This window comes from Tripterygium wilfordii, chromosome 21, assembly GCF_013401445.1.
Source record: "Tripterygium wilfordii isolate XIE 37 chromosome 21, ASM1340144v1, whole genome shotgun sequence".
Taxonomy (NCBI): domain Eukaryota; kingdom Viridiplantae; phylum Streptophyta; class Magnoliopsida; order Celastrales; family Celastraceae; genus Tripterygium; species Tripterygium wilfordii.
In genome coordinates, this window is record NC_052252.1 from 8,826,069 (window position 1) to 8,838,044 (window position 11,976).

Genomic DNA, 11,976 nt, shown 5'->3' on the forward strand with positions numbered 1-11,976 from the left:
AATCTCCTGTTAATTAGGTTTGGCGATTGATTCCAACTTAGGAAACTATAATCATAAGAGATTTGAAGTCTTGGGTAATTATGGTTCCTGCGAAGATATATATACTCGTCGTTTAAGACTCTCAAACCTATAGAAGTACGAGCTCAAAATACAAGGCAGATTCTTTCAAAGCTTCAGAGTTTTTCGTTTCATGTTTCTTTGTGATTGTTGGAGAAGAAGACTGGCGTAAGATAGCTCTCGGTGGAGTGTGTTACTTGTTGGTGGTGTACCAAACAGTATCTTCTCAATATTGATACTTTGGTTGTGGCCAAAGTTTGTCCAGCTAACGTACTTGCGGGGGTTTGAAAAACATACATTGAATAGTTGATGTACTGAGGTATCTTATGTTAGATCCCTGTAAAGTAATAAGGAGAATGTGTAAAATTTGTGTGTTACTTTCATTGATAGTATTGGTACATTATATAGCGAGAGAGTTTCCTATAATTACAGTACATGAATGGAAACTAAATCACATGAATCAATGTAATTAAAATCAAGAATATACGATTGACTTGTGAAATCAGAGATGATTACATGATCCCTAATTTATTTCTCTGTCATGCCCCCGCAAGCGCAAATATCTGGAAAGGATACCAAGCTTGGACCAATGTAGGAGAAAGAGTTTTTGGGCGAGGGGCTTCGTCAATGACAATATGTTTCATCCGAGAGTGAAACACCGAATTAGAACAAAGATATGTAGCGCCAAGATTATCACAATATATTGTAGGAGTGGAAACTGACGACACACCAAGTTCGGCTAAGAGATTTGTTACCCAATTGACTTCAGTAATGGCGGAAGCTATGGCTCAGTATTAAGCTTCTGTGGAAGAGCGAGCAATTGTAGACTACTTTTTAGAGCTCCAACTGATGGGGTTAGCTCCAAGAAAAACCACATAGGCGGATGTGGAGTTATAGGTGTCGGCATTCCCAGCCCAATCAACATCCACAAAGGCACGAAGAGCGGAGGGGGAGGATGTTGATAGGAATAAGCCATAGTGAGAAGTGCCATTAAGATACCGAAGAACCCATTTAACAACAGGCTAGTGTATAGTGGAAGGCCGATGGATAAATTGAGCAAGTTTGTTCACAAAAAACTCACATCATGCCGTGTAAGAGAGAGATACTAAAGGAACCCAAGGACTTGGCGATATTCTGTGGGATCATAAGGAGGGGAGCCATCATCCGATTTGAGAGAGTCTATGGATGACATCGGAGTACTGACTGCCTTAAGCTTCATACATAGTTGTCTTACGAAGAAGATCAAGTATATATTTTCTTTGAGATAGAAGCAAACTGGCTGAGGTCCTATGAGTTTCAACACCCAAAAAGTAATTAAGTGGTCCTAGATCTTTAAGAGAAAATCATGATGAGAGTTGATCAGTGAAGTGCTTGATGGCTACAGAATTGTTTCCAGTAAGAATAATATCATCTACGTGGACCAGCAGATACATGGTGCGAGTGGTGGTATGGTAGATGAATAATGATACATCACTTTTGGAGACAATAAATCCACATGCAAGAAGATAATTTTTGAGCTCTATGTACCAAGCACGAGGAGCCTACCTAAGACTATAGATAGCCTTTTTTAGTTGACAGACGTGTTGCGGGCAACTATCGTCAATAAATCCAGGAGGTTGTTGTATGAAAACAATGTCAGATAAAGTGCCCTGTAAGAATGCATTGCTGACATCCAACTGAGTCAAACCCCAACCACGAGAAACAACTACGCTCAGAATAGTTTTAATGATAGCAGGTTTAACAACTAGACTGAATGTTTCAATAAAGTCAATCCCAGGCCTTTGGTGAAAGCCTTTGGCGACAAGACGAGCATTGTAACGTGCAATGGAGCCATCCGGATTCCTCTTGATTCGGTACACCCATTTACACCCAAGAATATTCTGTGTGGGAGATGAGGGAACAAGGGTCCAAGTTTGGTTTTTTTACAGAGCATCAATTTCAGCTTGCATGGCTTCACGCCGTGGAGGTAGTTTGTTGGCTTGGGTAAAGGAGATGGGTTCAAGTTCAGTAATAGAAGATGGTTTTGAGATGGCAGTGGCAAGAGAAAAAGGTTGCTTTGGTTTGTAGATATTGTTTTGGGAACGGGTACTAATACGGGTAGGCTTGGGTGGTGGTGAGGTTGTAGATGATGGAGAGAAGTCAGGAGAGTTAGAAGGACATACCTGTGATGAGTCTGATTCGGTGGCATCCATGGCAGGAGACGCTGGAGATGGTGGGGACGGTGAGGCGAGAGGGAGTTGGGAAGGCAACTGAGAAGAAATAATTAAGGAGGTGGTTGTATGTGAAAGTGCTGGTGATGTGTGTGAAGTGTCAGGTTCGATGGTTATAGGAGTAATGAATGGTGGTGGAGTGTTGGAGGAAGAGGACAATTTGTGTGGTATGTGAACATGAGTGGGTTGATCACCGGTAAAGAGTTTTGTCAAGGATGGTTTGGTGGATTTTATGTCAGACATGCGTGAGATGGTGGAATAGGGAAATTGGTCTTCGACAAAGACTACATTGCGAGATATGAAGATTTTGCTAGTTGTGAAATCAAGGCAGATAAAGGAATGATGAGATATGGATAAGCCAAGGTAGAAACACGGACGAGATCAAGGTTCAAGTTTGTTACGAGAGTATGGTCTAAGGCAAGGATGACATAGACAACCAAAAGTATGAAGTGGCGTGTACGTAGGAGCATGACCAAAGAGTTTGTGATATGGGGTATCATTGTGAAGGACGGGCATGGGCATACGATTTATGAGGTAGGTGGCAGATTCTGGAATTACGCATTCCAGAATCGAGGTGGAAGTGAGGCTTGATGAAGAAGGGTGATGCCAATTTCAACTATGTGACGATGTTTTCTTTTAGTAGAGCCAACATGTTCAGGGGTGGAGGGAGGGGACGTAAGGTGTCGGATTCCTAGTTTAGCAAGAAGTGAAGATAAAGCTAGAAATTCACCACCACCGTCGGTGTAGATGGTTTGTATTGAAGTTTGAAAGAAATTGGATATTAGTGTGTGAAATTTTTCAAAGATGGGACATACGTCAGATTTGTTTTTCAGCGGATAGAACCAAGTGTATTGAGTGAAGTAGTCTACAAAGATGACATAGTATCGATGATGATTGGTGGAAGTGATGGAAGCAGGGCCCCAGACATCAGAGTAAACAAATTGGAATGGTTGGTCACAAATAATAGAAGATTGACGAAAAACTAACTTGTGACTTTTATTGCAAAGGCATGAATTACATACATTATTGAGAGAAGGAGAATCAGAAACATTAATATTGTTGCTAGCTAAATTTGTTTTTTGAATGGGTGGAGATGGATGACCGAGTCGTTGATGCCATATTTTTGATGTGAGAGCAATAGCGGTGGTAGGTGACTAACCGGTGGTTGTTGTGGAAGAAGAGAAGGTCGGTCATTCTTAGAGATTATTTTTACTCCGGGCTCGGATCAAGGATGCCCCCGTATTCAGATCCTTCACAAGAAAATGGTTAGAAAAAAATTCGATAGATACATTATTATGCCTGCAAAACTGGGAAACGGATATAAGATTTTTTTCATAGAAGGTGCACAAAGAATATTGTTAAGTGTAAATGAATTACGAAAAGAATTAATGTGAGAGGAACCAATATGCGAGATAGGAAGGCCATTATCATTACCAATAATAACATCCTCATTCCCAACATAATCTATGTGCACTGAGAGGTTCTGAAGGTCAGACATGATGTGGTGTGTAGTTCTAGAATCAAGAATCCAATTATTGTTGTTGCGGATACTGGAATCTGCATCCCCAAAATTAGCTTGTGGTCGAGAAGAGGAAATCCAAGGTTGAGGCTTGGAGTGACAAGTCTTTGCATTATGTCCCGGCTTGTCACAAAGTCGACAGACTATGCAAGATTGTCCCTAAGATGGATTTGAATGCCAATTGGGTTGATTAAATTGGGAACCAGAATAGAAGCCCATACCTGAGGAGAGTTGTGACCGGCCAAGTGAAGAGTTCGGCCGAGTTGTAGGTGATGAGTTGTCATAACTGTTATAGTTGGGAGATAGGCCGGAAAGGTTACGATTAGGTGCATATGAACCACCTCGATTGCCTCTACCACCACGACCTCGAAAATGGTTTCACCATTGAGTGGTGATTGGTATGTCATCATCTTTAGACACTCCATGACTATGGTGAAGTTCTTCATCAAGGAGTTTATCATATAGATCCTAAAAGGAAATCGGTGTATCATGGACAAGGATAGCAGTAGTTACTTCCTTGAAGTCATCTCCTAGGCCATTGAGTGTAAGAGCAAGAATTTCGGCATCACTGAGATTGTGGCCGATGAGAGCAAGGTCATCAATAAGACTCTTAATTTTGGTCATGTAGGCGACAATAGTTTTGCATTCTTTTTTTTGTATTCATGAGAGTGAACAAAAGGGTTAGCATACGAGTGTTGGACTAGTTTGCAAAGGTGGTTTCAAGTTTGGTCCAGGTAGTAGTTGAGGTTTGACTGTTGTTGATTGTAGGACCGACAGTACTGTGAATCACGGCTTGGATAGCCAACAGTACTAAGCAATCTTGACGAAGCCAAGGAAGGTGTTCGGGAGTGGTTTTGTCAGGACAAGGGTAGGATCTATCAACATAACCGAGTAGATCATATCCAAAAAGGAGGTTGCTCATTTGAGACTTCCAAGAGGCATAGTTGCCTTCATGTTTGGCTAGTTTGGAAGGAATTTGGGAGAGGGCATTCAAGGAGAGGAGGTTATTGCTAGGAGAGGAGATTTGGCTAGGAGTTTGAGAGGCGGATGTTGGTATGATACTAGTGTCACTAGTAAAGTGGTCATCTTGGGTAAGTGATGCATCACCATTTTTTGAAGTAGTAGGTGGGATTGACATGATGAGTGGTTCGGCTGAATAATGAAGAGGAGGAGAAAGATGTTTTGTCGTGGAGAATGAGGTACTAGGGTTAGTAAGGGGATCGAGTCTGTTCGTTGACAGAGGGCTCCGATACCATAAAGTAATAAGTAGAATATGTAAAATTTGTGTGTTACTTTCATTGATAGTATTGGTACATTATATAGTGAGAGAGTTTCCTATAATTACAGTACATGAATGGAAACTAAATCACATGAATCAATGTAATTATAATCAAGAATATATGGTTGACTTGTGAAATCAGAGATGATTACAGGATCCCTAATTTCTTTCTCTGTTACCCTGTAATCTTTATTCACATAATGGATTGTTTTTAAGGTTGGTCGCTGTAGGGGTCAAAATCATCCTCAACAAATTATATGGATCATGTTCAACCCAATTAACATAAAAGCCCAACAGAGGCTAGGGCCCCGAAGCCCAACAACATAAAATAGACCAGAACTTACAGTCCAAAAAGAACTTGGTCTTTCCAAGGCATTACGAAGCCGATACAAATAAGGTCGAACCAATAACTAAGGGACGAAGCCGAAGATAAGGCAGTTCCTTGTTAAATGGTAACAGTCGAAACTGCTGCAAACCACTCCAAACTGCTATGAACTTCTCTATCTGCCACAACTGCTGGTAACTGCTCAAGAAAAGCATAAAAGGAGTTTCATTAGGAGGATAAAGGGGGAGGTTTTGGGGAGTTTTTGGATTTTTTCTGATTCGCATTGTATTCACAAGTAAATAAAACACCATATCATTCTGCACCGTGGACCTAGGCTCAAAGCCGAACCATTCATTCATTCTCCACAATTCAATTGTCGATAATTTACATCAACAATTTTGCGCGCCAGATAGGGGAAAAGACAAAATTGTTTTATCACAAATGGCAAATGCAGAAGATTCACGAGACGATGCTGTAAGTGAGAAGATGAAAGCTTTGATTCAACGCTTCGACGAACATGAAAGAAGGGTCCAACAGTTGGAACAAGAGAACTTGACTGTTCGAAGGGAAAATCAAAAGTTACTTGATCTTATGAATCAGCCTTCAAGTCCACACGTAACTAGAGCCATCCCTGCGAGTACTGTTCCAAGTACTTCTGTTCGAATCAGTGATGGGCAAACGACATAAATTCCTAACGGAAGTACTCCCTTGCCAGGATTTGTGCATCAGACAGAATCATCATTGGCATCAACATCAACTCAATTTCTGAGGCCAACGACACAATCCATGGCACCACTGTTTCCTATTCCAACGTCATATTCGGCTTTCCCAACAATCGGTGCTTGGTCAAACATAACTACAACATTACCAGAAATTGCAACGCAGCGAAGTATCGACAAAAGACTGGAAGAAATGGAATCAGCCTTCTTCAGGATACTAGGCATGCCACCATCTATAAAGAAAAATCGTACTTTCCTCAAATCTCCATTTGTTCATGCCATTGCCATGGAAGAGCTTCCGAAGAAATTCATCATACCGCATATTAAGCCTTACGATGGTACCACTGACCCAGAAGATCATGTGGATCAGTATAGTCAACGATTGACTCTGGTATCATACCCATTCAATAAGCATGAAGCATGCATGTGTCGAGGATTTAGTTTAACCTTGATGGGACCTCCTTTGAAGTGGTATCTTAATCTTCCCGAAGGGCAAATCGCTTCATTCGCACAATTGGCCGATGCATTTGTTGAACAATTTGCAAGCAGTAGGAAAATAATTCCATCATCGGATGATCTATATCGACTGCGACAAAAGCAAGGAGAATCTTTACGATTATTTTTGACGAGATTCAATAAAGAAAAGCTGGAGATTCCCAGATGCTTAGATGAAATTGCGATCAATGCATTTCGCATGGCTCTTCTTCCTGGAAGCAAATTATATGGAAAGCTTACTCGATATCCATGTAAATCTTTTCAAGAAGTTCAAGCAAGAGCAAGTGTTCAAATAAAATGGGAGGAAGATGAAGGAAGACTTCCAGAATGACTAATGGAGCAACCGAAGAAATCTAAGCAAAAGCAAACAAGTTCAGAAGCTCCACGATACTCCCGCCAAGATCCTAAACCGATCGATTTCAAGAAGAAACCCCGATCTCCTGAATACAATCTAGTAATTCCACCAAATGAAATCTTATCAGTGCTGAAGAAAATGGGAGATACTGTTCGATGGCCCGACAAATTACGCAAACCGCTAGATCAACGGGATACTTCCACGTGGTGTGAGTTTCATAATGATTACGGGCATACAACAGATGATTGTTTCACCCTTAAAAAAAAAGTAATCCAATTGCTTAAGAAAGGTTATCTTCGGGATTTACCATCTGAAAGAGGAAAAACGGTGATGTCCCAGGCTGAAAGATGAGAAGAAGAACAGAAACCACCACCTCCAGAGAAGACGATTAACGTAATATTTGGTGGATCGGAGATTAGTGGAATTACACATTCATCGGCAAAGAAACATGTCAATCAGACAGAAAATTCTAAGGTATGGAATGATAAGCCGATGATACAATTCACGAGACAAGTTATCAGCTTCACAGACGATGAGATGACGAAGCTACTCAATCCACATGATGATGCCCTGGTAATAACTTTGCAAATTGCCAATTGCGAAGTTAAAAGAATCATGGTTGATGATGGCAGTTCAACAAACTTATTATTCATGTCCACACTCCAAGCAATGGGACTTTCAGAAGCAGATATAATCAGAGGTCCTATACCACTCATCGGCTTTAGTGGAGAACAGCAATACACTATCGGCTCTATTCCATTGCAAGTATATGCCAAAGGAATAAATCTCCAGGTTCGATTTAATATATTAGATTGTCAATCTCCATATAATGCGATACTTGGATGACCTTGGATTCATGCAATGAGGGCCGTGCCATCAACTTACCATCAAGTGATACGATTCCCGACAAGAAACGAAATACAAGAAATATATGGGGATCAACGTCAAGCGAGAAGTTGCTATGAACAAGCATTGAAAGGAAAAACCAAAGCTTTATAGCAATTACAGCAAGGGCCGATTCTAAGTAATCAAGAAGAACCGGCTAATAAGGAGACGGAGGAAGTCATCATTCATCCGAAATATCCAGATCAGAAGATTCAGATTGGAGCCAACCTGGATCATCAGCTTCGAGAAAATTTGATTCGATTCCTACAAAATCATAAACATACTTTTGCTTGGACGCATGTAGATATGATTGGAATTGATCCAAATGTCATCACTCATCAATTACAGGTCGATGATAATTTCCTTCCAGTAAGGCAAAAAAGACGAAGATTCGCTCCAGAAAGAAATAAAGTCATTAATGAGGAAGTTCAAAAGTTGCTAGATATTGGATTCGTCCGTGAAGTTCAATATCCAGACTGGCTAGCAAATGTGGTTGCGGTAAAAAAGAAGAATGGAAAGTGGAGAGTCTGTATTGACTTCACAGATCTGAATAAAGCTTGTCCGAAAGACTCTTTCCCACTTCCTCATATTGATGTGCTTGTGGATACAACAGCAGGGCATGAACTACTCAGTTTCATGGATGCATTCTCTGGATATAATCAAATCTTGATGCATCCAGAAGATCAAGAAAAAACTGCATTCATAACCGAACATGGTACGTATTGTTATAAAGTAATGCCATTTGGATTGAAAAACGCATGAGCGACATACCAACGGCTGGTCAATCGTATGTTCGCAAGTCTACTTGCAAAAACGATGGAGGTATACATCGATGACATGTTAGTAAAGACTTTGAAGGCCGAAGATCATGTTGAACACCTCAAACAAGCATTTGAAATTCTTGATGCTCATCAGATGAAGTTAAATCCTCTCAAGTGCGTTTTCGGAGTCAAAGCAGGAAAATTCTTGGGATTCATTGTTACACAAAGAGGTATTGAAACAAATCCTGATCAAATCAAGGCGATACTTGATATTCCTTCTCCCACAAAAATACGAGATGTGCAACGGCTAGCTGGAAAGATTGCAGCATTAAACAGATTCATTTCCAAGTCATCTGAAAGATGTCATCATCTGTTCATAGCTTTGAGGAAATCAACTAACTTTGAATGGACGGAGGAATGCGAGACTGCATTACAGAAATTGAAAGGATACCTGACCAATCCTCTAATTCTCGCAAAGCCAAAAACCGGTGAGATACTCTATCTTTATTTAGCAGTCTCTGAGTTTGCAATTAGTGCAGTGCTGCTAAGAGAAGAGAACAACCGCCAACATCTAGTTTATTATGTTAGTCGGAGTTTATTAGATGCTGAAACAAGATATCCTTTAATGGAAAAACTTGTTTTAGCACTTATCACTGCAGCAAGGAAGCTTCGTCCTTATTTTCAAAGCCACCCCATCATGGTAGTGACAAGTTTCCCGATCAAAATGATACTCCATAAACCTGAATTGTCTGGACGATTAACGAAGTGGGCAATTGAATTGACTCAGCATGATATCGAATATCAACCTCGCACAGCAATTAAAGCCCAAGTTCTCGTCGATTTCATTGCTGAATTTAGTCCGAGAATGATGGATGATGTTCATAAAGAATTGCATCAAAACCAAGAAGATGATGACGCTATTTGGCAATTATTTGTTGATGGATCAAGTAATGCAAAGGGAAGCGGCTTAGGTATCGTCTTAATTTCACCACAAGGAGATCATTTCCCTCAAGCTATACATTGCGGATTTCATGTTACAAATAACGAAGCAGAATATGAAGCTCTGATTGAGGGACTGAAACTAGCAAAAGAATTAAAAGTTCAACGCGTCCACGTAACTTCAGATTCCCGGTTGATCGTCAATCAATTAAATGGAGAATATCAAGCAAAGGATGAAAGAATGAACGATTATCTGGAATTAGTGCAGAAGTTGCAACTTGAATTCAAAGAATTCCGAATTCATCAAATTCCCAAAGAGGAAAATCAACAAGCTGATGCATTGGCTAATCTGGGATCAGCAAGTCAAGCACAAACAACTCAGAATATCCCATTGATTTATCTGGAATCATCGGCAATAAGCAAAAATTCCACGGTGGAACAATCATTTGCTATTACTGAAGACAGTGATGACTGGAGAACACCATTCATACAATACTTACAGGATGATGTGTTACCACAGGATAAGAATGAAGCCAGAGCCCTACAGCGAAAATCATCACGTTACACGATAGTTGATGGCATTCTCTACAAAAGATCATACCAAGGAGTATTGCTTCGATGTTTATCTCAGGAAGAAGCACAATATGCCTTAGCAGAATTACATGAAGGTGTCTGCGAAAACCATTCAGGTGGCCAAAGCTTAGCCAGTAAAGTCATGCGAACTGGTTATTATTGGCCTATGCTCCGTGGCGATGCAGCCAAATATGTGGCTAAATGTGATAAATGTCAAAGATTTTCACAAATTCCACGTCAACCACCAACGGAGCTGGTCCCAATTTCATCAGCATGGCCTTTCATGAGATGGGGAATGGATATTGTTGGAAAGCTTCCTCCAGCATCGGGACAAAGAGTGTTCTTATTAATTTTAACGAATTACTTCACAAAATGGGTGGAAGTAGAAGCCTATAAACAAGTCAGGGATAAAGAAGTTAAAAGCTTCATCTGGAGAAACATCATTTGCAGATTTGGAGTTCCTTATGAAATCATTTGTGACAATGGATCTCAGTTCATAAGCCATAAACTTCAAGATTTCTGTAATACGTGGAAGATAAAGCTTTGCTTCGCATCACCAAGGCATCCACAGTCGAATGGCCAAGCGGAAGCTACAAACAAAACGATAGTTAACACTTTGAAGAAGAGACTGGAAAACGCAAAGGGAGCCTGGGCAGACGAACTCCCAGGAGTTTTATGGTCATATCGAATGATAGTGAGAACTTCAACAGGTGAAACTCCATTTTCTTTAACTTATCGAACTGAAGCAGTGCTACCAGTTGAAGTTGGCCTTCCAACAGCACGGTTTGAATGGAAAAAAGATGAGGAAAATAACGCCGTGTTCACCGAAGAATTAGATATGCTTAAGGAACGACGGAATCTCTCATCTATTAGAACAGCGGCCTATAAGCATCAGATCGCAAAATACTATAACAAAGCAGTCCACTCAAGAGCTTTCGATATTGGTGACTGGGTTTTACGCAAAGTTTTCCAGAACACACAGCAATTGAATTCTGGAAAACTGGGAGCCACATGGGAAGGACCATATAGAGTCATAGAGGTCGTCGGCAATGGTGCTTACAAATTGCAACCAGAGAAGGGAAGATACTTAACAACAGCTGGAATGCAAAACATCTCAGGTTATATCTTTCCTAACTCTTCTTAAAAAAAAGTGTATATATATAGGGGTATGGATGATGAATCACTGAAATGTATATATTTTCTCAAACGAGTTGAATATATACATATATATGTTCAGCATATATAAGTGCCTGACAGACCGCATTATATCACCCCCATCGTTTTTAACTTGATTACTGCAGGATCTACTAGAATATGGAATAAAGTATCAAAGTATGAACGAAGATCAAAGCAACGAAGGTTGATGCCCTCCAAATTCCCAAAAGGTCATGTATACTTAACCCTTTATTTATTCAAGGATTATTACTGGCATCATGATTAAAATCCTAAGCATATAGTTAAAACTATGAACTTTAATTGATAGGAAACAGAAAGAAGTTACGATTGTAGTTAGGGATACAAAGATAAAAAGGAAAGATACAAGATTAAAAAATAGAATCTAAGCTTAAGTATCATCTTCGACTTCAGAGGCGGAAGTTTGCGCTGCATCGATGACCTTGAATTCTTCATATTCTCTGATCATCCGATCAACTTCTTCTTCATTTAAAGCACCAGCCTTGTATTGTGTCATCACCTCCCCCAATGCTTTGATTCTCTCTTTACCAGCGGCAAGAGCACATTCTCCTTTACAAAAATCGGCATCTTCTTTTGACTCTATCAGTTCATCCGATAGCCGATTCGCTTTTTCGATGGAAGCACTTAATTCAATTTCACAATCCTTCAATTTGGAATCAACTTCC

At 40.2% G+C, this 11,976-nt stretch overlaps 1 protein-coding gene across 1 annotated transcript; it reads left to right on the forward strand.

The window, feature by feature from the left end:
- The first annotated feature begins 7,574 nt into the window (after positions 1–7,574).
- On the forward strand, positions 7,575–11,679 carry LOC119987863. Its single transcript, XM_038832762.1, has 10 exons — positions 7,575–7,751; positions 8,010–8,461; positions 8,578–8,666; positions 8,803–9,242; positions 9,393–9,576; positions 9,730–10,373; positions 10,653–10,827; positions 10,897–11,235; positions 11,419–11,476; positions 11,601–11,679. The coding sequence occupies exons 1-10, from the start codon at positions 7,575–7,577 to the stop codon at positions 11,677–11,679; spliced, it is 2,637 nt and encodes an 878-aa protein (XP_038688690.1).
- Positions 11,680–11,976: the final 297 nt, after the last annotated feature.

Bases quoted from the DNA above. Each gene is read 5' to 3' on its own strand.
- LOC119987863 (XM_038832762.1), top strand. From the start codon at position 7,575: ATGGTTGATGATGGCAGTTCAACAAACTTATTATTCATGTCCACACTC. The intron at 7,752-8,009 runs GTTCGATTTAAT...CCGGCTAATAAG, and splicing joins CCAAAGGAATAAATCTCCAG to GAGACGGAGGAAGTCATCAT. The intron at 11,236-11,418 runs GTTATATCTTTC...TGATTACTGCAG, and splicing joins TGGAATGCAAAACATCTCAG to GATCTACTAGAATATGGAAT.